The sequence below is a fragment of the Dufourea novaeangliae genome, unplaced genomic scaffold, assembly GCF_001272555.1.
Source record: "Dufourea novaeangliae isolate 0120121106 unplaced genomic scaffold, ASM127255v1 scaffold57, whole genome shotgun sequence".
NCBI classification, from domain to species: domain Eukaryota; kingdom Metazoa; phylum Arthropoda; class Insecta; order Hymenoptera; family Halictidae; genus Dufourea; species Dufourea novaeangliae.
Window position 1 is genome coordinate 2,125,720 of NW_015373937.1, and position 26,291 is coordinate 2,152,010.

General features: G+C 36.2%; 5 protein-coding genes across 6 annotated transcripts in view; 3 read left to right on the plus strand and 2 right to left on the minus strand.

Moving 5' to 3' along the window:
* Positions 1-651: 651 nt before the first annotated feature.
* On the plus strand, positions 652-2,151 carry LOC107185407 (myosin-2 essential light chain). 2 transcript variants are annotated; one of them, XM_015573075.1, is made up of 4 exons: positions 652-778; positions 870-897; positions 1,651-1,956; positions 2,045-2,151. In XM_015573075.1, exons 1-4 carry the CDS (start codon positions 776-778, stop codon positions 2,149-2,151), a joined length of 444 nt encoding a protein of 147 aa, XP_015428561.1. In that variant the 5' UTR covers positions 652-775. The 2 variants fall into 2 exon arrangements, with proteins under 2 accessions (XP_015428561.1, XP_015428559.1); XM_015573073.1 differs by lacking the exons at positions 652-778; positions 870-897 and adding an exon at positions 1,367-1,492.
* A 2,105-nt stretch (positions 2,152-4,256) lies between these two features.
* Positions 4,257-6,617, plus strand: LOC107185431. Its single transcript, XM_015573103.1, has 4 exons — positions 4,257-4,579; positions 4,769-5,131; positions 5,218-5,521; positions 6,303-6,617. Exons 1-4 carry the CDS (start codon positions 4,445-4,447, stop codon positions 6,560-6,562), a joined length of 1,062 nt encoding a protein of 353 aa, XP_015428589.1. The 5' UTR covers positions 4,257-4,444; the 3' UTR covers positions 6,563-6,617.
* A 770-nt stretch (positions 6,618-7,387) lies between these two features.
* LOC107185370 (stress response protein nst1-like) lies at positions 7,388-9,678 on the plus strand. Its single transcript, XM_015573036.1, has 4 exons — positions 7,388-8,013; positions 8,193-8,611; positions 8,666-8,806; positions 9,521-9,678. Exons 1-4 carry the CDS (start codon positions 7,388-7,390, stop codon positions 9,676-9,678), a joined length of 1,344 nt encoding a protein of 447 aa, XP_015428522.1.
* A 1,897-nt stretch (positions 9,679-11,575) lies between these two features.
* Positions 11,576-17,408, minus strand: LOC107185372. Its single transcript, XM_015573037.1, has 10 exons — positions 17,403-17,408; positions 17,313-17,352; positions 16,277-16,336; positions 16,073-16,200; positions 15,851-15,991; positions 15,321-15,525; positions 14,694-14,842; positions 13,439-13,654; positions 11,739-11,840; positions 11,576-11,669 (listed from the first exon to the last, which is right to left on the minus strand). Exons 1-10 carry the CDS (start codon positions 17,406-17,408, stop codon positions 11,586-11,588), a joined length of 1,131 nt encoding a protein of 376 aa, XP_015428523.1. The 3' UTR covers positions 11,576-11,585.
* A 205-nt stretch (positions 17,409-17,613) lies between these two features.
* Positions 17,614-26,291, minus strand: part of LOC107185373 — a 28,374-nt gene continuing 19,696 nt past the window's right edge. The window contains exons 10-14 of the mRNA XM_015573038.1: positions 23,878-24,087; positions 22,216-22,379; positions 21,853-22,000; positions 21,229-21,343; positions 17,614-18,992 (exon numbers count right to left, since the gene is read on the minus strand). Of these exons, the coding sequence (XP_015428524.1) occupies positions 17,614-18,992; positions 21,229-21,343; positions 21,853-22,000; positions 22,216-22,379; positions 23,878-24,087 (2,016 nt within the window). The remainder of the gene's footprint in view (positions 18,993-21,228; positions 21,344-21,852; positions 22,001-22,215; positions 22,380-23,877; positions 24,088-26,291) is intronic.

Consider the following 26,291-nt stretch of genomic DNA (forward strand, 5'->3'; position numbering starts at 1 on the left):
TAGCGTCTTCTAACATGGAAAGCGCAACAAACTAAAGCTTTGAATAAAGTTTGATACTATCAATCCGTTATTATTAATGTTGTAAAGCCTCCGGTACAGAATTGAAAATTCTGCTCCGTTTTGAGTTTTAGTTATTATAGTAGTAGATCTGACATTATGAATTTGCATAAACTCCCGCAGTCTGTTTATGAACGGTCAAATAAATCGATAGCTGGCGGCAAATATTTAATTTTTCGGCAAGACCTGACGAATTGAAGAAATCCTTCTGCAAAATGAAAGTTTGTTTGCTTGTTTTTCTTTTTACCTATACAGAGTTAATCTTCTGCACAGTTTCTATATTTTAATTACCATTCAAAATCTAATAAAATTATCGGCTTCGTCTAGACGTATGAAATTTTTAAAGTTTTCTTTTCAATTCCTTTATCTGTCTCTTTTTTATATGTTGTACAATTTGCTGCCTTTAAACACAAACTTAAAAATTCCCTTTTCACGGTAATTGTGATAGAAAGAATTTTTGAAATTTTCCAAAATGATGAAAGATATAAAAATTCCATTATGAAATATCAATCAGCGTGAGTCACTTTCGCTGGCCAGCATATATTTATGTATGCATGTATAATACGCACACGTCAGCTGCTTGCGAGCATTCAACGAGGAAAATCTTACTAGGACGATCGAAGCGCTACGTGACTGTATATGTATACATGCATATATATATTCACGCGGTTGAAGGATAGATTGTGCGTGTTTTAGGGTGTGTTAAATAGCAATCAGAATGGTAAGTATTCGTTCCTGTATACTATTCTTACAGAAACAATATATTTAAATAGTAGACGCGACGGTACAATACAATTGAGTTATGATTACAGGCATCATACTCGGAGGATCAACTGGCAGGTAAGTGAACGTAAATGGATTCTTGAGAAGCAACGATTAAGGAGGGGCGGACAGTTTTTTTCTCAGTGTTTAATTCAGGTCAAGAATATCGTTTTACCTTATTAGACCCACACCCTGGTGTCACCGACTTGCGTGTCGGTCATTACCTTTTATGGTTAGGTACTTGAAGAAATAGTAGCAGAAAAGAAGAAAGGAAGACAGACAGCGTATAGCATCGCTATCGTCACGTCGGTTGGTTCATACGTTTCTATATTCAATTTTAAATACGTTTTTTTCGGTCTGTACTACTGGTGTGAGTTCGTGTAAAATCGTATACATATAATTTACAATTGACGTTTTTCTAAAATAAGTTGCTTCTATTCCGTCAAATCGCGTAAACAGATGAAGCGCGGTCGCAACATAACTATTGCGTTCGTAAATTGATTCCGTTGTTATTTATTTAGCATTATTTTCATTATCAATAGTTCGTATGTCTACAAAATTTTATAATATTATTTTATATTAATCTTGAGTTTCTGTGAACATATATGGTGCAATATGTATGGTTGTAGTAGTTATCAGGAACTTACTAATAGAATGATGTCATCTATTGAGGGTAAATAAATTTACTGTTTACGAAGTCCATGGCATTAAGTTAAAATTTAAGTTCAGTACTTTTCAGTTCAGTGAAGCTATTCGCATATAATATGTATAGACAGATTTGCTATTATTTTTCTTAATAATTGTAATCAAAGGTTGTTTGCACTATTTTAGAGTTTCAGGAGGCATTTCAGTTGTTTGACAGTCGAGGAGATGGAAAAATTCATGTGGCCCAAATTGGAGATGCTCTGCGAGCTCTTGGACAAAATCCGACTGAATCGGATGTAAAAAAGTTTACCCATCAGCATAAACCCGATGAACGTATCAGTTTTGAAGTTTTTCTACCAATTTACCAAGCTATAAGCAAATCTCGAACATCTGATACAGCAGACGACTTTATAGAGGGTTTACGTCACTTTGACAAAGATGGAAATGGCTTTATATCTTCTGCTGAATTGAGACATCTACTAACAACTTTAGGTATGCTAGAGAAGTGGTTTTTCTTTCAAAATATGCTCATGTGTATCAAATTTCATTATTAAATAAACATATATGGACTTTGTTTCAGGTGAGAAACTCAGTGATGAAGAAGTAGAAACATTATTAGCTGGCCACGAAGACTCACAGGGTAATATTAACTACGAAGATTTTGTCCGTCAAGTAATGTGTGGTTGAATGTTTCTACTCTAAAAAATAAAGTATCATTCATTACTATATAACAGTCTGTTAGTTTCAACATTTTCTTTTAGTATTTAATTTTTTTCAATGTTTTTACATTATGCTTTGCAAACCTCTAAAATGTTTAAAGTAAAAAACGATAATAGATAAACATTTTGTTTGTAATCAACAAATTTTTATATTTTTAGTGGCTACATGTAAAACAAAAACGAACAAATTGAAATTAAAGTAAAATTTAAAATAAAAGGATTGCAAGGCTTGAATTTGATGAACTCCCCATGTGAACATTCCGTACACTGACGTGCAAACTCGGCTTCCGCTAAGGGAAAAAGTGGTGTATAAGAAAAGTTTCCTATCACTTGGTACTGGGAATTATTGAAATTGATGCCAAATTAACATTCGATTTAACATTTATATCAGTAGTTGAAATAAATTTATCAAGTGGCGGGAGGCCCTTCCCCAACGCTAGTTTTTCCCCTAGTGGAAGCAGAGTGCGCACGTGAGGATTTCTGAGCCCTGACAAGCATTCCTCGTTTATTTCATATTTGGAAAGGTCTCACGGCGTTACGTGGACATCATTCGTCTTGATTAAGCACTTGACGTGTAGCTTAAAGAACGTAGATTAATCCCCTGTCATGGGCAATAACAATAAACGACCAGAACACTGTTAAAATCGTATTAAATCGCGGATTACCCCTATTTTTTTCGACCGGTGGCACCACCCGTGGCAATTCGCTCAAACTGCTAGCCAAATCATACCGACAGGTGAGTGATAATTCCTAATGATATAAAAATGCACCGGAAAATAGTTGGCGCCGAATGTTAACGTATCTTAACGATTTATATCTCAAAAAATTGCTCCCAATTTGCTCCTTCCAAATCTGAAATTGCTCTCACAGCACCGTTAATAGTTAATGAGATATTCGCAAAAGAAAAAGCAAAAATTTGTTGTTAACAAAATAGGTAGTAAATGGCCTTTTCAAACAAATATTATAGCACCAATAAATTGCTCCTGATCTGTTTTATAATAATCAATAGTCAGATATCTCAATAACAACTTATTAACGAGGAGCAAACGAAATATTGTTTCTGCATAATAGAGGTTTATTGCAGATTTCCAGGAATAGGAAATGGAAATTTCATATTTCACGAAAGGGCGAAAATAAACCGTTTACTCTCTGTTTGATTACGAAATAAAGTGACAAACGGATACGATTTCGATATTAGTGTTGAGATTATTATGGAACAAATGGTTTTTAAATCAATTTTACACGTGTCACAATACTTACGTTTTCGGCATCCGCCATGTGAAGGAGAACAGAACGCAAGTTACAGATGGTGTGAACTGCTATTTACGAATCACGAGTGATTTGATCACGTTCGTTCCTAATCACGGTGATTTTTCACAGTGAATTGTAATTTTTCGTGATCGTTTCTAATTGGTGGAGAAACATAACAGTACTTTACACGCGACTCATAACCTGTATATTTTACATTTATATTAACTACATCGAACCAAAAATTCGAGTTATATCGTATAAAGTGAAGGAATAATTAGAAACAATGAAGAATAATGAATAAATTAATGTTTATAAATTATAATCTACATGTTACCTAGCAAATCATTCTTTCAGAATTTCTTGTTTTTTCTTACTAATTTTTACAAACACAAATAGTAATGTAATTCATCGTAAAATCATATTGAATACGTTTTTCTGTTTAAAGATCAAGGACTTAGGATCGCAGTAAGCAAATTCACTCAAGATAAAAAAATCGCAATCATGGTCGTGAATGAAGTTAAATCACCACCGTGATCGTTATTCGGCGATCACTGTGATAAATCACCGTTAGTGATTTTGCACGCCATCTCTAGTCTGTATGCAGTTATATGTATATGCTGAGTTATGCAGTATGCAGTATGCAGTCATGTTGCGCAAATGCAGGGCTACCATTTGACCAAGAAGTTCCTAGAAATGCGGCGTCTGCTAGAGCACTGACAGTGCTTTGTTATCAGAAAGAGTGATGTAAATTGATCTAACTAATCAATTCTACGATTTCAAGTATTGTATCGATAAATTTACTTGATAAATGTACTTGTAAACTAAACATTGAGCAATGTACTTCACTGATATTCTACTATCAGCAGTTCATTCTGGTTATAACGATAACCGAGTAGTGATGATTAGTCATGACACAGGCAATGTCTAACCTACGTATACTGTTTCTAACGTAACGCATTAGTGTGATTATCGTCTAAAAACTGAAAAAACATCTCACTAAATGATGAGAGATGCGTACCAGGGGCCTGCTATTGTTCCTTATCTGCATAGCAGGGAGCAGCATTATTTTCATTGCTATGAGCAGTCAACGACCTTCTATTCAGACTCTGGTTACAGAGACTCACAAACAGCTACGTAACTTCCAAGTAAATATATCTAAATATCTCGTAATTATTTACCCTTTGAATGACAACACATAGATCAATTTTGGTTTTAGTTTTAAAAGGCTACCTGTAGTTTGTTAGTTTATGATAACTAAGAGAGTAGTTCTTCATATTAGATCACGTTAATTTCAGTAGTATGCCATGAAGAAATAATCGTGTCCAATTTTCCAGGAAAACTTGAAAGATGTTGAAGAGAAACGCTTGGTGACAGACTCTAAGTATCTTGCAATGCTTGGCTTGGATGGACAGGCAAGCACAACACCATTTAGTCTTAAATCTCAAAATGTGACTGTTGTCTCCCTCATAAGGCCAGGAAACGAACAGCACATATATGGCTTTGTTAGAAATGTCAGTCATTTTTTGCCAAATAATAGTATTGTCATTTATAGTGTTGGATTAAATGATAATTCTTTGCAAAACATTAGAACAGCTTGTAACTCTACAAAGTGTAATGTGACTCAGTTTGACACAAGTCAGTTTCCTGCACACGTCGAAGATGATAGACTGCATGTGTATAGACCTTTAATTATTCAGGTAAAACTCTAAATTATCAACATGATTAAACACTAAATAATTATTATAATTAAACATATATTATTAAATATTCTTATGTATCACAGACAGCTTTAAACGCATTAGGAAACATATTGTATATGGATTCAAATGTGCGTTTGAATTCGTCAGATATTTCGAAGTACCTTCTACCAAAATCTGGGATTTTAACCTGGCCTACGAGGCACGCCATTAGCTCCTTGACGCATCCAAAGATGTATGAATATTTTCACGTTTCTGCAGAAAGTTTTTTCTTTCTCCCTTTAATAAGAGCATCGCACTTAGTTGTTAGGAATGTTAAAGAAATTAGAGAGAAAATAATGTTGCCATGGGTTCAATGTGCGCTAACAAGAGATTGCATTTGTCCCATTGGTATGTATATTAAAACTTTCTTACAGTTCACGAGTTTAAGCTGGACTCACGCATAGTTTCTCTTAATGTCGCGTGCTTCGACATCTACAATATCGAATTGCACGACCTCTTAAGGGTTCCATGATTAAAATGATTTATTAAATTAATTAAATTTCTAAATTTTACGTGAAATTTTAATTTATTGTTAACTGATTTTTAAATATTTTTATTTTATAAATTTTATAATAAAAATTTTATAATAAACTAAGATTAGATACCCTATTATAAAAATGAATAATACTTTTAATTATTAAATGTAAATCATTAAAATTAACTAATATGGCGGCTTGATTTTAATATTAGAAGAACCTGTATTACAGTAAGGATTCCATGGAATAAAAGGGTCTCCTGCTGACTCCGTCTTTAACACTTTATCTATCAATCAGAACATTTTAATAAATTTTTCAACTTTAACGAAGGCAGCCCAAGTAGCATAATGTAACAATTTACGGGGGAAATTAAAGAATGATAATAGGGTTTGGGGCAGATATGTGTTAAGATACCTCTTCAGCTATTATTTATATCTACTTAGTGATTCTATAGCTTATACAAGATTTTTCCTTTGTATGCATATCACGTGCATATTCAGTAGTCATTGAGAACATGGAGCACCGAAGTAAAATATTGACTTCTCAATTGCCTTAATCAGCGAAAACTTGTGAACTTAAGTACGATTGTATCAGCAAGCATGTTTTATAATTGGAAACGGTTACGTAAAAAATACTTTACATAACTGTTGCAGGAGCTCAGTCGGCAGGTTGTCGATTTAATAAGAAACCGCAATACCGGTATTCCGGTTGTCACGCATACGACACTTCTGCACTAAATATCGTGCTCGGAATGCACTTTAACTTCGACGATACGTACTACGTGCATCAGGAGCGGGAAACGTACTTTAACAAGGTTCCAGCGGAGGAAATCACGGAAGAATATACGATGATCGTTAGGCAGAACAATGCAACTGAATCGAACTTAAGAAACTTCATATCAACGGAACGTTAATTCCTGTATGATCTCAATTAATTTTGAATCGAGAATCAAGTGATATACGTCGATCAAGCACAAAAGTTAATATAAGTATATATAATAAGTTGAACAAACAAATAAAGACTTTAGCTTAAATAAACTACTTGTGTTTATTACCTGTCGGAATTAAAGATTCATTTTTCGCTCGAGTGACGTTGCTCCACGGATTATAGGATGTTCTCTAATGCGCTCAATTTTGAATGCACTAATACGTGGAATAATATACAAAACTATTTTACATTCTAAAATAATAAATGTATTATTGTATAGGTGGATGATCCGAGGTACTAGTAGACATTTGAGATATTTATACGAATTTATGAAAACCACGTTATATCAAAGTCAACCGCGTGCAAACGATCGACGCAAGGTCGAGCGTGATCTGTTTTCCATGGGAATATCATCTATGACCAGTCAACCAAGCCACTGTCGAATTCGAATCTTAGCTGTGTGCAGCGTCACTAGAAGCACGCTTAATGGAGGGTGTTCCTTCCAACTGAAGGCGACACCGCCATCAATCACAAAATCTGTACGCGGAATCGTGCGAGAACACTGCTGAAAATTCACCTATAAATTCGACGTCGTTTAAGGGGATTCGTCATTGTTTATGAGCGAAAAGTGCAACGTCGCGTGAATCATGGACGAACGGGTACCCATGAGTTCCGTTCGGACTCATCGGGGCTAATCGGACGACAGATCGCAAGCCTACGATATGTGACGTGTTCTGAACATTCGACACACTTTTGTCTGATCGTTATTATCATCGCATATTACCGGGCCAAAGGTTAAGGACACTTGACAATGGTTGACAGCGACGCTGACAGATGGTACGATTGGAAACGGGATAATTTCAATGATCTACTCCATGGGAGGAACGTTAACGCCGGGAACGATGCACGACTAACCGGTCCCGATCAGTTCAATCGTTCGACTTACAACGACAGTCAGGAAGGAAATTTCTGTAGCAATGGGTTCGTCAACCACGCCGCGATCCCTGGGAGTTCGAGTTCCGGCGCAGAAGTTCGCTTCATTAATCCAGCGATTTACGCCGAGACACTGAACAACGAAGACGAGGAACGAGAGATCGAAATTCGCGTGAAGGTCAGTTCTAAAGACAATGGACTTCCGATCGAAGGTAATTGCGGTGACTCCACGGAAATGAGCGACGTAATGTCTACGTTGTCCATCAAGAACGATTTGGACGCTTCGTTCGCGAACCACGCTGGCGACCAAGCTTCAGCCCAGGACACGTACCGTTGTTATTCCCTACATTCGTCTGGATCCCTGGAATCTGGTCCTCTACGATCCAAGTCCGTAATCTCATGCGGAGCCCCCAATCGGGTTGAGAGGCGATGCAGAATTGTCGGTAGAGCGGACGGGAGCGACAAACTTTGTTCTGCTAGGCTACTCGATCCGGAAGTGCAAAGGTATTCTGTAAATTTTTAATGCCGTGTTACGTTCTTGGGAAAGATTTCGACGTTTTCAGTATTAATCTATCGTCACTTCATTAATATTGTTGTGATTAACAGAATTATTAACCGTGGAACGTCCACTTGAAAGTAATGTTAACAAAGTGATCAGAAGCTCGAGACATTGTATCGCGTAGGTTCACTCTGAATGGACATCGAGTCGTGCAAGTGTCGACATCCTCGTTGTCCAGCATCAGTATTTCGGAGACCAGATCGTCGAAAGACGATCTCCTTAAGAAAATCCCTTACAGCGAGTGGATGAGGAGGAAGCAGCAAATGGCTAGGCAAAAGAAGGAGGAAGAGGATCAGGTCGAGAGGAAAAAGCAAATGGAGGCTGAGAGATTGGCACGCGAGAAGGAGGAGAGGGAATCTCGGGAACGGGAGAATTTCTTGAAATGGAACGAGCGGAAACGGAAGGAGGAGGAGAGGAAGAAGGAGATTCTAGAGAAGAAATTGGAAATGGAGAAGAAGTTGAATGAGTTCAAGGATAATAATGCAGTGGTGCAGATTCTGTGTCTTCGTCAGTGGGCTCGTAAAAAGGAAGAGGAAGAGAAAGGTGAATGGAATTTCTCGATTTGTTCAAGATTTGATATCCTCGATGTTCCCATAGCTCGTCAAAAGAAAGAGGCGATCAAGCAGAGGCAGATCGACGAGGAAAAAAAGAAAAGGTTAGAGGAGAGCACGAAGGCTTATGAAAATTGGCGGAAGAACGCGAAGAACAGGCCCAAGCCTGCCACACAGGGGCTTCTGCGTTAGTTCCACCCTTTTCCCTTTAATTTTAACCATTTCCACTCGAAAAATATTGTGGCATCATCGAAAATTTCGTATACATAGGCACGGTGAGGTCTTCTTGCGCCGCCATTTTGTTTTTTTGGTACGTGAAAACTAATGAACACAAATGAAACGAAAGTAACTTTTATTTTCTTCTTTTATAATGTTGCTTTCAATGTGGACTTGATTTTCTAAAGTGAAAACTATATTTTTATATTGATACCTTATTTAAAAAATCAAATTCAATGATATCCTATATGTAATATAATTCGAAGGCAACTTATCGCTAGGGAAGTGTATAAATATCTGCTAAAAACTTTGTCGAGTGTAAAAGGCTAACTATTCATTGTACCGGTACCTAAATATATACAGGGTGTTTCAAGTTGCAGCATGTTAATTTGGCTATCCCAAAATAATCATACGATTACTACACAGATAGCACATGACGTCTCGAAGACGCCCATTTTACGGCTATTTTAGGTCTAAGGCGCCTTTAAGCCGTCTTCAAGGTATCATTAGGCGTCATATGCTATCTGGGTATATTGCGGATGTTCATGGATCCACGTCGTATTTTATGTGCATTTATCGGAGGAATCATGTGTCTGTCAAAAAAAGTTTCCAAATAAAATGAAACATCCTGTATGTTATCCAGGATGATAAAAACTTAATTTTGACGTTATTTTCAAACTATCAGCTCATCAGAAAGCAAAGCCATCGTACGTGAACCCGACACCCTGGCAGGGAATCGTCAACGAGTCCGAAGACGACGAGGAGAGCTTCTCGAACGGCAAGAGAACTCCGAGCCAGCAGGCCAAGACTAGCAGTAAGAAAGGTACCGCGTATTTTCAATGATACGGAAATATCAACGACGAAAATTGGAAATTCGAGGACACTGCGGGTCGAAAACCGGTCACGTGGTCCGATCGTTCGACATTACGGGGGAAGGTAGAGTCCCAGATGGATATCACTGACGAGAGTGGAGCCACGATTATACAGGGTGTCTTAAAAAGATGGGACAATTCGCAACATGTATATTCCTCATGCAAATACAAATCGAAAAGTCTTTTAGCATTTTTTAATTGGAAGCTCCGCTTCCGGGATATTAGCAGTTAAACGAACTCCAATCAGCTGAGCGGTTGGCTACACTGGCCTCTGCTTCTTGACTGTGCTGCGCGTACGTGCGGCCCACCGTTCAGCTGATTGGACTTCGTTTAACTGCTAATATCTCGGAAACAGAGCTTCAGATTACAAAACGGTGAAGGAGTTTTCGATTTGTATTTGCATGAGGAATATGCATACTGCAGATTGTCGCATCTTTTTGGGGCACCTTGTATATGTGTTGCACTTTGGATCACAGACTCGTGGTATACTGTGGCTGCCCCACGAGGGCATAATTTATCCTTTGCTCGAGTTTCGTCGTACGATTCGAATGATGTTCAGGCCTCTCTGACTGTGTAACAGATATCCCGAGCAAATAATCTTATTTCGTAGTAGATATACTTTGTACACTTTACAATCTTCGCTTCTTTTTCACCGTGGACCAACCGGAACACTCGAACGTATCGGAAGATAATCGCTAATCGGCGTTTCTTCGATCGTTATTTAGACGAATTAAGAGAACCGTAGTGGCGAGGATCGGAACGCAAATCGTTTTGTTGGCCTCGACTTATTATACGGAAGAGATTTTAGATACTAAAGACAACAGAACGTAAACAAGTGCCTGCGTGGAAGGTGATAAAAAGAAATGTGTACGGAAAAACCAAGTACTCTTTTTTTATTTATTATTTCTATCACTACCACTGTATTATATATATATACATTACACGATGTGGATACGTTATACAAAACCATCGTCTCTCTCTCTCTTTTTTTTTCTTTTTTTACACAGGGTTACGGGGAATAGTTTCTGCACATTTGTTATTGCCAAAGACATACTTTGAGAAATGGGGTTCGATGGTAGTCTTAATACACAGAATAAAGTGGCACATGATCGTATTTCCTTCGAATGCATTTTACTGTTTCTCAATGTATGCCGAATAAATGTATGTGTGATTGGTCGAAAGTGTGAAAGATATAACGAACTCGTAAAATGTTGGATATAAGTAAGTAGGATTCAATGTACACGATATATTAGGTGTGCGAATAAGTAATCCACTGTTTCTTTTTAATAAGTTGGTAACACAGTTTAAATTTAAAACGTTTTTCTACCCTTTTTCTTCTTTCAAAATGGCGACGAATATTGAAGAATGAGGACAAATATCGCTAAAACAAGATAGACTTCTGGTTTCCTCGAAAATAAATATTAAACTTGATAAAATATAATTAAATACATACTTATTGATGCAATTAATATAATTTTAGAGATATTGATTTTTAGGTCAATTTTCAGTGATTTAAAGAAATACCAGATTACTACCAAAAACTATCACATTATGGTCAATATATGTTTCATCATTTTTCGTTTGGTTGCATCCAGTAACACGTTAATAAGCACTCTTTTCCTGTAATGGATACTTTTCAAACCGATGTAGAAACTTTAATTGCATTTATATTTATTTCTAAACTAAGTACGACCAATCTATAACGATAGAAATCTCGTAAACGTTTATAAAACTAATAAAATAGCGAAAGAAAATTTTTTTCTGGCGAATCTAAAAATTGTTGCCGGAGACCCGTCCCAAGGTTCTTAAAAAAAAAAATATTTTACGAGTTCGTTATAGCATGTACACCAGCTTTCATCGTCCGGTCGGATCTATGATCTACTTCATCAGACTTTCTTCTTCTTCCTGAAGCCTTTCAATGTCAGACTTGTTCATGAAGTAGTAGGAAGGTTGTCGTGATTTCTGAAATGAGAATTATAAGAATGTTGTTAACTCATGCATTTTATAGTTAAAGCGACAGAGATTATTTACCAGATCTTTGACGATGCGCTTTGCACCCGATTTGATCAGAATGGTGCTCAACTGTTCAACTGATTGTAGGCCCATCGCGTAATGCAAAGCAGTTCTTTCCAACTAAAATAGAAAATTTTCTGTTTAAAATACCCTGGGTATATACTAAGCAGTAAACATTTTTTTAAATAAAATATTTATTCTTCAACCATATACCTCTTTCTTCTATTTATATTACTTTGTTACGTTTGTACATTCATTCTAATTGATATTTATTCTAATACATATTTTGGGAATTGATTCTGCATATTGTAATAGTGGAAAAACTTTTATATCTTCACTTATAGTACATACGCCTTTTAAAGTTACTAAAATGTTAAACTTATCTAAAGTGTTTCATAAAATAACTTTTAGTAGAATAAACCTATCATAAAAAAAGTGTGGTTCCAGTTTTTGTAAATTAGACAGCGAAGATATACGCCGTGTTAATAAAAATGCGGAACACAGGATGGATTCGCGATAATAACTGGATAATATCCTGTACAATATTTACATCACATTATCAGTAATTTCGTAATGCCTTGTAACATTTACTAGATATTCGGTAAGTGTTCTAATACTTATATGCGGGAATGTACTTGTGTTTGAAGTAACGAGAAGTTTTCCTCGATATTTGTGTATAAAGAAGTGGAAGGAATTTCGAACACGAGGCATTGGTAAAAGGTAACATTTTAATTCTATTTTTATGAATAAACGTGTAGTTTTTGATGAAATCAAATATTACTATTCCTTGAATTAAATTGAGCCTGAATTAAAATCAAATTAAGGAAATATATATATATTTCCCTATCGCTGGATTATATATGTAAGCTATTGGTGTGAAATTAATTAACAAATTTTTATAATAGAAAATATAATTTACAATCACACGTTGATTTCGGGTCAAATGGATCCAAACAGTCGACGAGATTTGAAGAAATTGGCTTAGCTGAAGCTTCTGTGTTTATAACCGAGAAGTTCCACGCTATTTCATGACCGGGGTACCCAGGTAGCCGCCGACCAATGACCATTATTTACAACCCTCTAACCGATTTTACCTTTCTCTTTCTATTGGAGAAAACTACATGTTACTTACTCTTTGAACCGAAGAAAGAAAGTTAGCGACATATCTATTCGCTGAAAAAAAACACGCCCAAAGGGCACGAAGTGATTCTTCACGAAAAAATGAGAAAATAATATAGAAATAAAATTTGTTCGTCCTATACTTGGTTTTAGGGAAAATCGAGTTTGGAAATCCATTACGCGCGTATGTAATTACGGTTAAGATATGGTTCACCGAACGATTGTAAACAATGTTTTTATTTATTAATAATTATGTCATTTTTATTGATTTAATTGCACTTTGCAACTCTATATTATAGGATTTTTCTTAAATTGTACGTCAGTTATGATTTATTCTATGGGGATACTCGGGTATCCCAGTTATGAAACAAGCGTGTTGTAAATTTTGAAGTCAATTTTCTTTATATTAACGAAACAATATTTTAAGTATAAATACATGAAGAGATCAGAAATGAATTAAATAATGAGGATCTAAAGAGATTTGAAGATATTTTATCGTGGTCATAACAAATTTCGAGTTCAAAGTCCTGAGTGGCCACTTAGGTACCCGGTTGTGAACACTCGGGTTAATGGTAATTTTTCGAATTGATAGTACTCACGTTGTCACCGATTCGTAGAGTTTCCGGGTATGTTTTTGCAACGAATTCAACCAGATCCTCGTTCTCGCGAAGAACGGCAATGTGAAGGGCGCATCTACTCATCGGATTCTTTCCCATCGCCAATAGTTTTCCTCCACCGTTGTTTCTGTTCAACAACTCCTTCACCTTTGCAATATCGCCTACTCTAATTTCGTGGTGTACTTCCTCGCGTTGCGTCTATAAAAAGTGTTTAATATGATAGACATTCAAAGTACCTGACATGTAGTATAATTATAACCCAGATAGCACATGACGCCTTAAAAACGCGTATTTTACGGCTATTTTAGGTCTAAGGCGTCTTTAAGCCGTCTTCAAAACGTCATTTATCTTCAATCTTGTAAAGCCAAATGTTGTCCAACGCCTGTTATAAAGTTATGGCTACAAGTGTGATGCAAGATTTGCTATAAATAATTTGTGCGCACATTAGCTTGCGCAAACCTTGTTCCGGTTTTGACGTAGGTCATGTTGTAAGACCGAACTGCAAAACCCAAGTCAAATGCGGAAACAGATGGCTATGGTTTTTTAAACAATTTTTGTCATTTATTGCTGGCAATTTGCTCGAAACTTGTACACAACTGGCTATCAGGGGATCAAAACATTTCGTTATTGTTCTTTTTAGGCTACAATTCAAATTTTAATCTTTCCTGTCCTAACTTTTAGTAAGCATATCGTAAATATTTTAAACGGTAGGAATGCAGAAATCGTTTCAACTACTACTTTAATTCCAGTTTAATATTCAGGGTTTTTAAGATTATTTCTATAATGAAACGGTTGCTTCGTCATTCTTAATAAGAAATTTTGCTTTTTTCTTTAATATACCACAATAATTTCAAAACGCTATTGGCTCCGATCAATATACAATAATCTTTTATTATTAAAATATTATTTCTTATATTAGATGTACCAATAACTAACCAACTATTTTTTGTAAAACTCTGTATTTGTATAGAAATAATTCAAATACCTGTTATATTTTAATAATACTCGTTATGTATTTGTTCCAATCATGCTCCGCCATTTTGACTAAACGGATGATTAGAAGGATATTCTGAATCTAAAGTACATCGCTGCCATGTTCGAGCTACAGCGAATGACTTATTGGGGTACATCCAATATTTTCGTTTAAAATAAATATTATTATTTAAAAACAGTTACGAGGACATTACTAGCCGTAAGTTTGAGTTAAACTCTTGTGATACATTTTTTCCTGTCTTACCACGTAATTCGGAATAGACTGCAGAAACTGTACTGTCGCGTCCCGTCCTCGTTCCGCCGCGATGTCCACAATATTCACACCTCCGTCTGTCACGTCCAAAATATGGTCGTATCCTTCCAATAGCAGCTCCACTAATTTCTCCGTTTCGCCTGTATTGAACAATTCAAATTGAATATAAATACATACATTACATCACTTTCATATTCGTACAATGCATATAAATTTCAGAAAAAAATGCTATCATTATTTATAATTCTGTAAAAAATTCCAGGGTAGTAAGAAAAAGATGAGTTTATAAGAATTCAAATCTTTATATTCTGTAATATTGGAAAATCTTGAACATTTCTCGATAATGTAATTTGTATAGATCACATACGAATTTTTTCTTCGTTTCATTTTTTGAATTTTTTCAAATTTTCGTGCCAAAGCATTTGATTGGTGTTTAACAGTTTATATTCAAAATAAACTTCCTTCATAATTTTTGCTGAGTTAATCACTTTGGCAAATAGACGGCTATATTCTGTTCCAAAATATAATGCATAATTTATCGAAAAACCGGAACTGGTCGATTATGGACTTCCTTCATTTGATATCGTCGTCATTAATTATTAATTTCTAATTTCTCACCTCTGGCTGCTAGGTAGGCCACGTAACGGTCAATTTCATCGACATTTTCCCGAATGTTTGCCAATTCAGCAACGTCCCTCGCTGTTCTGTACAGTTCGTCCCTGAATCCAATATTGACTTGGCTCTCCTGAAGAAGATGGAACAGCCCATCTTTCGAGTAAGAACGAATGGCCGCGAAATGGATTACACTCTGTCCATGTTCATCCTGAGATATTAATTCTTAAGAATGATTTCATTCTTTTATAAAAAAAATCACCAAAGTGTAGTATCTAGTAGTTGTAAATACTAATAATCAGACTTCGGATGTTTATACAAATGTAGAATTTTAGATACTAAAAAAAATTGAACAGAATCTTTTGTCCTGTACTAGTGTTTCTGATATGTTCATAATAATAATACGTAAATATTATTCAATTTTATTAGAACCTATATTTTTCTAAGTTTTGTAAGTTAGGGGTAGCTATAAATTCACAAATGTACGCAATCTACTAATAATAGAAAACTGATATTAGAAATATTAGAAAACGTACTCTATTGGGGTTGCTGAAAGCTGATTCAGGGACATCAGAACCTGGGCTCTGTGGGTAACCAGCGTCTTCGTCTGCGTTTCCATTCTCAACATCTTCAATATTTTCCTCTTCGCGATCGGGAATTATTAAGACATTAGGTTCCTGAAATATTTTCAAACAATATTTCAATTAGCTTTGTAACGTAAGTCTCTGTTATTTTAATTCATTCGAATCGACAATTACCCGTTCTTGGGCACTGTTATTGCTTTTATTAGCAAAATTGTATAAATATGTCGCCAGATAAGTGACTGGATCCTTTGGACGCGCGTTCGCAACTTCCGTTAAGCCTTTGATCAGTGGATCACCTAGAGCTGGTAAAATAATTCGTATGAATTATAGTATCTTCTTAAACAATCAATATTATCTTTAAATTATTTATTTACTCACATGATGCTAAGTATTGACCTTCCTCTTCTCTAAATATTGGTATCTCAAGCTGCTGATCATCTGAAAAGACGAACTAAATGTAAAATAACGACTATAATACCACAGTTCAATTTCACCAATTTAATTTATATAAATTATTAAAATCGAAGCGCGTTAGTGTCAAAAGTGCTGCAAACATAGAAGCGTATGGTTATGTACAGAACTTCACGAACAAAAATTGTATCACGAAAACACAGTGCTTGTCCCCACTCCAAAGTTCGTGTACACATGCAAAAAGTATGAAGTACAGAATGCACAAGCACGCACATACATACAATTATGAGAATTTTACATTGGACATCCGCCTCGAAATACATGAGACGCATATGGAACGTTTATTTTTAATGTGTGTGCTCATAACTGGTGGTTTAAGCTAGAAGATGGAGATTCTAAATGATAAAGTAAATAAAAAAACATAAATACATAAGAATAAATTTTTCATTGTAGCCTTCGTTTTCGAGAAACTTGAGTTTGAGTGGTCCGCAAGGACTCCTTAGTAAAACTGTTGAATAACAAAGTATTTAGTATTTCCTCGTGTCGGTTATGGTAGCAAAAGTTGTGGTACCTCGTGAATTGAATTTTTCTCGAAAACAAGGTCTTCTCTTGTAAAGACCTTTTATTTTCAATTAATTTTATTTTCAACATTTTATTCTCCATTTCCGATTGATTTCTGTATCGTACCACCAGTTATAGAACACCTTCGTGATAGGGTTCACATGGAATAGCCACTCAACAAAATATTCATCGTCGATTGGGGTACATCCAGTTGGAAAGACATGTGCTACGCCATCCCTCTTTCTGTGAACATCGAACTCGTGCGTGACACATAAAGAAGCACTGACAGTTCTTCTGTCAAGCTTGGCAACATCTGAACAATCAATTTAAACGGATTCCCCCACGGTAATTCCGATAAATTCCCATCATATACGTAACAGACAATTCACGTAAGCGTGGGTGTCGTGCGACGACATTTACTAACGGACGTTTATTTACTAACCTAATAAACAATCCAGCGTCCCATTGAATGGTTTAAATTTCTACGAATATATCGTGAGTCGTTACACGAGAAATAGAGAGTAACGTTCACACACATCTTTCCAACGTCCCCTCCCCCCTAGCTTCGATTTACAGTCTACTAAAAATTAATTGGCAGTTGAACATATATTGGCTCGACAATTATCACAGATGGTTGCCACGTATAAGCGTCGTTGTTCCGGCATGTAAAAAGAAAAGAATTAAAAATCTTCGTTGACGCCCGTCAACTTCTTCATCCTCTCGACAACTGTCTTTCGGTTTCGTTAATTTTGAAAACGCTTCCCGCTGCTGCGCTTTCGGAATATTCCAGCGAGTAGATTCGAGATTTTCATCGAGTTGTTTATCGCCAATTCTTTCTCCAACGCTAAAATATTCGTGACAGCCCTGAAGAAGTCCTGAAGCGTCTGTAGCTCGGTGATACTCAAGGATTGTTGGTTTCCAATCCTTACCGTGTCATTTTTCACCGTTTCGCGAAAGCTCAGTCCACGTACCACACACAGATGCTTCAGATGTTCGAACTCCTTCGACAACTCCGGGAATCGTACGATCGAATTGAATCTCAGAGTGTTCCCAATAGCGTGCGGCCGCGAGTTGATGAAGCCGAGCTTTTTATCCTTCTTGAACGTCAATGTCCGATCGAGTATCACCAGAATCTTTGCCAGTCTCGCGTAGGCACGACCTATCAGACCTGACCTGTTATCGTGGGTACGACAAATGATCCTCAAATGATCCTGAATGTTCACCCAGGCAGCTAGATCCCCGGCCGAAGCAACGTAGACTCCTCGACCGTAGGGCCACTGTTTCCCATGGAGACGTCTCTCGTCGTGTATTTCAAAGTCAGTGATCGGTAACAATAACCCAGCAGCTGCTAATTGGGCTCTAATAGGACTGGGTTGATCTAAGATCTCATTGAGAGTGAAGTAAGTCCCCGGTTCATCCTCGCTGCTACCCTCAGCCATGATCGTAGAAATGTCCTGGCTCATCAATTCCGTCGTGATTATTCGTTCCACGTTTTCCAACTGGTTCACAGTCGATGTTAACGGAAAAGGATACCACTCGAGGTTCCTGGAACACTCTATCGTCACAGTCTGAACGTATTTCCCCGAAGGGTCCAGATCATAAGCCTCGATCGCAGTGATGGACACCTCGTCGATCTTGTCGAGTGTCTCCTCCCCGTCTTCGTCCTCGCCTAGGAAGAATCTCGTACGTGGATGATCAGGCAGATCGCCGCTGGCTGTCACACAGTGGATGTCTCTGATCAGGGGATCGAAGAACTCCCCAAAGACGATATAGCTTTCGTAATCTGGCGCCACAACCGACACTGTCTCGTTCTCCTCCGCGCTGTTGCTGCTGGTCGAATAGGCGCTACCCGCTTTGCTGTTGTAACTCGAGGTGCCGTATTTCTTTAAAGCGGGCCAGATCACATCAAAGAGGTTATGGTCCATGCGTGTCACACGGTGCTTGATACGATCGAATACGGGCCGTTTCAGGCAACGGTTGATCAGTGTACCAGAGTTCCCAGCCGACTTCACGCCGGTGCTGTGCTTCGTGCCGGCCAGCAGACGGAAACACCTCTCCAGGGTGGCTAGTGTCTCCGGCTCGGTTATGTCGCGACGGGCGGAGTACGTGTCCCCACCGGGAACTGTATTGTCACGTTGCATCGAGACATCAGCGAAAGGGAAGGACGTCCGGGAGGATGACGATCGGTGAAACGTGAAAGCCCGAGGATACGTTAATCAGGGGTTTTGTTAGAATTTGCACTAGTTTCAGGACTGAACGAGTGCCTGAGACACGGCGATGGCGGGAAATGGAAGCTTTGTGGCGTTTTGAATCTGAGAGTGTGTCGAGAATTTTAGAGGATAGATGAGTAATATTACAGGGTAGACAGTGACTCGCAAATTTGTTCGCAGAAGGTTGTTATATTGCGACCAAGTCGCGTAGCAAACCGCGAATTGCATATTAGGGACAAGAAATATTTGTCACAAAAGAATGATAACAGTAAATATAACAATTTTCACAACTCACAAGGGAACACCGCGAACCCTTACTCACGGATTTCAATGCAACTTTGTGGGTTTATAGAGTGATTCAAGGCGAGAATAACGGTATGCTTCATTCGTGGCCAATCGCCAGTTAAGGGTGTGAAAACTAACCTCAAAGTCAAATAGGCACTCCCACTTTTTTGCGTATAACCCTTAAAGTACAAGAGATAGAATAAAATATTTCAAACAAAAGTTTAATGGTACAATAAGCGCTATAAACATGCATTGCCAAAATTTTGAAGAAAGTTTTTTTCTTAACAAGCAAATTTTAAAACACTTTTTTCAAAATTCTGTTAACGCAAGTTTATAGCGCTTATTGTGCCATTAAACTTTTCTTTGAAACATTTTCTTCTATATCTTGTACTTTAAGGGTTATACGCAAAAAAGTGGGAGTGCCTATTTGACTTTGAGGTTAGTTTTCACACCCTTAACGGGCGATTGGGCACGAATGAAGCATACCGTTATTCTTGCCTTGAATCACTCTATAAACCCACAAAGTTTCATTGAAATCCGTGAGTAAGGGTTCGCGGTGTTCCCTTGTCAGTAATTATTTACAGTAAGGGAGCTACCTTCAAGTTCGATGGTCTTTCACCCTGAGTATTGTTGTGAAGGTTTCAGTTGAGGGTCGTTGTTTGTAAGAAAGTTATTAAAAAAGTTTAGGTAGATAATTAAAACTTTGGCCTTCTTATCGATTTCAATGCGGTGAAGTAAAAGACACAATATTTTTTTTTCAAAATTATTAACAATGATAAAGTATTTCCCAAAAGAATAGATAAGCTTCTCAGTCTACTTCAACAAGTTGAAATTCGTGTATTGTTTTGGGGGAGTTATGATAAAAAAAAGTTAGTTCATAATTGGTTAGAGATAATTCAAGGAAGCAAGGTCTTTGAAAGTTGGCTAGAGACGGTTCAAGAAAAAGGTATCATTGTTCTCTTAATAACTTTTTAATAAACAACATTTGATAACTGAGACTTTCTGAAGGTCAGGAGGGTGACCTTGACAAGTTATGTCGAGGTCAAGGTCATTGGTCATTTTACTGATTATTACTATTACAGTACGGTACGAAACTTTTTTTGATAATAACTTTTATACAAACTGCGACTCAAAACTAAAACCATCACAATACCACTCAGGATGATGACCTTGATAAGCATATTAAAAAATCATCGAAATCGGAAATCACTCCCTTATTGTAAATGTTTACCTTACTTTGAAAGTATTTGAACGAATGTGTGAGTAACAGTATATCTATTATGCTACAGCCCAATATAATTGGTAAATTAGGATAGTGATTGCGCTGGGACTATTTTAACGCGGTTATTACCGCCACTTTGTTTAAAAATCGTACAAGATCTTTATAACACACATTTCGATACAAATTGCCACTAAACTTTACTTAACATTAATTTTTAATGATACGTGCTTTGGTGTATGAAGAATTTGAAGAAATTAGGAAAACTTGAGAAGGCTCTGGAAGCTATCAGAATATTCAAGATGGCGTCAGAGTCTTTACGCGGTGAATGTTATTTGCAGTATATTACAAAGTAATATATCTGTCAATATTGTTTCCAATTAATTAATCATCAACTTTCGTTTTGCATAGTTGCCTGGAAAGATTTTCTACAATGTGATGACATTAATTTGTGACTGTGTGAGAACGTCACACGAGGGTAAAGGTGTAGAAGCAACGTGATGGTATCATAAATAGAATTAGAACTTGAATATACATGATTTCAAAATAATCGTGATTGTTTCGATAGTGCTTCGAACGATCATTGTACAGATTTTTTTTGTGTGATTGATGGTGCATGTGGGTGCCACGATTGAATGAAATACCTTTGTCAGTCAACATTTCATCGGCGAGTTTCTCGTTCGCCCCAAAATCGCGGAGCAATAATTTATGCGAGAAGTCGGATTGATTTTGCTTGTAATAGTCCGCCTTCTGTCCGAACTACGTAAGCACATACATAGAATAGAATAGTACAATTTAACACAATAGAATAGTGCACTTTAATATCACTTCTTGATTAACCTCTTGTTAATTCACAGTTAATTTCAACTTTACCTCTTAAATTTGTATATATCTCTTAACATCAACGAATATTAATATAATCATATTAGTATTAAACAATTAAGGCATAGTTAACTAAAGGGTTAAAACAATTTTGTAATAACGTACAGTTTTCTGATCACAATTTCAATGATAATGATTAGAAATATCTTGAAAAAAAATCGGATTCAATAAATAGAATAAAATAAAGTGTGCAATATGAAGTATAAAATATTTGAAACTCAATATGTTTTGACATTCAGTCGAAATCATCATCAAAACACTTCCGAATAAAACCAGTTATTCTCCTCTTGCATTTATTTAAACTGTTATCATTATCCAATGAGAATCGTTAAAAATGATAGTTTTTTGTGTCACAAATAATTGATTATTAAAAGAAGTGCACTTACATTATCAGTAATTAGTGGATTGGCACCCAAGTGAAGGAGTAGGTTGTAGTAATGGCCGTTGTCTGCGAGGGTTGCCGCATAGTGCAACGGTGTTCGTCCGTCTACATCGATCGCATTCGTGGTTTCTGGAAACCTCCCTGCCAGATATCTAAAGAAGTCGTGAAAAATTAATCGGATAAACGTGAATCGATGAAACTTGATTGGAACTTGACAAGGTGATTTCTTTTCTTTCCGCTGGTCTAACTTTCGTAAATTATTTTGACCCGAGCTTACATACAATCCTCAATAGAATAATAGAAACGTAACGTTTCATTAGAAGATATTATTTTCGATATATATTTTGTAGAAGCCAATTTATAGTACCTAATAACAGTAGTGTTTCCAAATACAACTGCAACGTGAAGCGGCGTAGCATCGCGGGGGGACGAGCCATCCTTTGCAACTGCAAATTTACGACGATCTAGTGCACTTTGTAGATCCCTCAGGTTTCCTTCTCTTGCTGCCATGTGTACAGCGTGGATCTTTCCCTGGAACAATAAGTATTTTAATTTATTCGATGTATTGAAGCCATCGCGTGTACAATTTTAAATTGCATCGATCGTGATTCGAGCTTAATCCCTTTAAAGTTTTTTTTAAAAAGAAAGCTTATAATAAACGGAAAACATGTACCAGGTGATTTTGAAGAAGGATAGAACGATTTGAAAGCATAAACTTTTCTTTAAAATTAAGTTCACAACGATCCTTGGACAAAATTTGGAACATTTACATACGATTTATTTTATTTGTCACTATTAATTGTTTATGTGTCAACTATTAGATATCATGACATCCTGGCTGCTGCGTACTATTCAGTTATTTAGCCAATATTCTTCCTGGTTCCATTACATAGACCACAAATGTCTACTAAAATAAAAACTTAGAATATTTGTCACAAGAAACAGAAATTAAAATTAACCTTGAAATATCGAAAGTATGTCAGCGATATGTTTGCATATATGCTCAATAATAATAGTGTCCTGACGTCTATTTTATCCAATTCTAATATAAAAACCAAACTGAGACTCGTAAAATGATCAAGCAAACGTAAGAAACTAATGTGCAGAAACTTGTGATCTGTTGTACATTCAAAATTACCATATGTTCCAAAATTGTTCAACACTTTTTCAAATCATCACGTACAAATTCATCATACGCATAATCCCATCTATATGAGGTGTCCCAATACAACCATACAGGGCAGTAAAACCATGCAGAAGGTGATTCTATAAGAAAAAATAAGTCTAAAAGAAAAATTTCTTCGGTTGATGCTTCATTTTCGAGATAATCGAACTTAAAAATTTGATGGATACACAGACAGTAGAGTACGACTTGGCTAACGTTTCTATTCATTACGGGCCATTTCTACTAATTTTCCGAAACATAAAACCCCACACAAAAAGAATTTGTTCGTCTTTTTCAATTTATTTTTCTTATAGACTCACCTCCCGCACGGTTGTACTACTCGACTTGAGACACCCTGTATACATATATGCCGTTCACACGCCGAATTGACTAACTCTATTTTGAATTTTGTCAAATGTTTAAGTCAAAGCATGTTGGTTGGTTGCAAATGCAGCAGCTGGTAGCAAAGTTATGATTGGTGCTCAATCGGTGCTTTTATTAAAATTTATAGTACTATTCCAAATTAATTGGTACGTTTATAAAAATATCTTTTGTATTTCAAATAAATTTCCTTGATAATTTTCCTGCAGTGAATCACTTTGACAAATGAACGGTTCACATATTACCAGGTCTCCCAAAACAAACCAGTAAATCGGCTCAACGATTTATTCGTCATACTGCTAACAAAAAAGCAACAGCAACACATCATAAATATGTAGAACACCCGTCAATCTGTGTAGTGAATAAAAACCGCAATTTACTATAATTTACGCGAGCACGCTGACAGATGCTTCGTCGATGGTGAACGAGCAAAAAAAAAAAAAAAAAGAGCGATTTCCTTTGACTGCGAATGCTGCGTAATACCATGTATGACGGGACACGATCGATGAAAGCCTGAAGTTCAGGATTCCCCGAGTGTCTTCCGACCAATCTTCTTCCGTCCCCGTTCAGCACCAACGTGGCCAGCTGCTCCATGTTTCCGTTCTCAAGCAGCTTCTCGATCTCCGGGTCCGCCGACATGCTGCTGTCGTTCAGCTCTGCCTCCGGTAGCTCCTCGTGCTCGACGACGATCACCTGCCGATCATGTCCAGGTGCAAAACCATGCGCACAGAACGGGCACGTGAGGATCGATAGAGGGAATATTAATCATACGCGGGAATCTAAACATAAATCGATCGTGTTTGGCGTATCCTCTCGCCACTGTGTGTCCACATTGCGTGCCCGGACGCGTGTGTACACCTTTGTACCTCTGTTCTCCTTTTTTTTTTGCCGATCGATCGAGTTACGTGACGGGTTCGTTTAGTGGAAATTAAATAGACACTTTGGTAGAATCGAATATTATTGTAATATCGATCGGTTTTAACATTAAAACTACCAGCATTTAATGAATGTTATTTTAAATTGTATAATGTAATATAACTTAGTAAAGTGTAGAAGATATTAGAGGTTAACATGAATTCCGATGAAAGTATCTGTAGGATTTTAGTAATTGTAAAATAAAACATCTGAAATTCGTTTTTTTGTCGGGTTCGGTAGTTTTAGTGGTTACGGTGTCTTTGAGAGTTCTAGAAGGTCTATGGGGTGGATAATTTATGTATTTAACGTAATTTAGGATACTTTTTCGTTAATGGTGGCGTTGAGCAGCTGAATTGTCTTTTGCTTACGAGATTGGGGTTGTGTTAGTGGTTCGAGGGAGAGACATATTCTTTTTAATGGATTCAGTGATGAAGTACAGTAGATCCTCATATAACACGGTAAAACAGAGTCGTATAACACGATATATAAGTTTAAATTTTTACATTCTAATTGAAACCATCGCATGAAATATCATTACTATTTATTTATAATTTTTTATAATAAATGATATCTATTCATTATTTATGAATATGTATTTCCATACATAATCCATGTATGTATACATATATAATCTACGTGATTTGTATAACACGGACTCATATAACACAGAACGTATCCTCTATGCAATAGGGGGGTCTACTGTACATTGAAATGTTTAGTTAAAAAAAGACGATACCACAGTTCTCAGGAAAATTTGAGAAGAGATTGTAAATAAAATGTGAGTTAGAACTTTAATTGATTCTAATAGCTGTTTTAAAAATTATTTATCTCGTGTACCTATGGACTGTTTAGATTTTGGTTATTTAATATACGGTATAGGTATACTGCTCATTGAACGAAATTATATTTTTTTCTTTGATATTTGTAATAACGAGAATGTTGAAAGTTATTTAAGACTCTCGTTTTCAGTTATGATTACTACCGTATATTTTGATTGATCCTCGGTAATTCAAAACTGGATATAGATTCTGAAGTAATTAACAGAAAAACTAACTAGTAAATTATAACACAAAAAAATATAAAATGAAAAAAATAATTGTAATTTTTTCGAAAAATCCTTTTATGAATACTCATGGAACTGTTCAAAAGTCACATAACAGAGGTCTTTTGTTCAGTCATTTATTTATTAATATATTTGTGCGTCACAAAGAACATACTGCATAATATTTTGATATCAATTGTTCCTTAATCTCCAGACACAATGACAGTCATCCTAACACTTGTAACCACTGTCGATCACTCACCAAATGCTCATCGATGCCTAGAATCAGCTTCCGATTCCTTTAATTTCTCTCGTTAAGGGGGAACACCATTATGAGAACTTCAGAAATTTAATATTTTGGCATTTTAAAAAATCTATTATCTTCACTTTTGTAACTTGATGAATAACTAAATGTGAATGTATTCTTTTAGAATTTGGTTTTCTAATTTAATCGTTAAGACTACTCACAATTTTTATATCCAAGAATATTTGTTCATTGAAAATTGAAAATTTTCAGAATATTTAAGATGAAACTTCAATACTGCAGAACGAATACATCATACCTGATGAATGTTTCATACAGAAACAAAATGACGCTCCCTTTCATCAATCTACATATGTCACCTCATTTCATATAAAACTCCTTACAAAAGAAAGGATAAATCCTTTGCATCAATCTAAAACTTAAAAAAAATTCTGATTTTATACATTTTCGTGAATTAGTCACGTATTCATCTGTTAATAAATATATTGTTATAAAAAGTATCATAACAGTGCCACTATAAAGAATTTTCCTTAACGAAAAAGTTCTTCAAAGCATGTAATTTTCATGTATCATTAAGACATGTCCAATAAAAAAAAAGGTCTTAAGAGACAACGTTTTTGTAGATCATCATCGTCGTAATAATGTGTGTTCCCCTTCAACTTACATCGACATCAC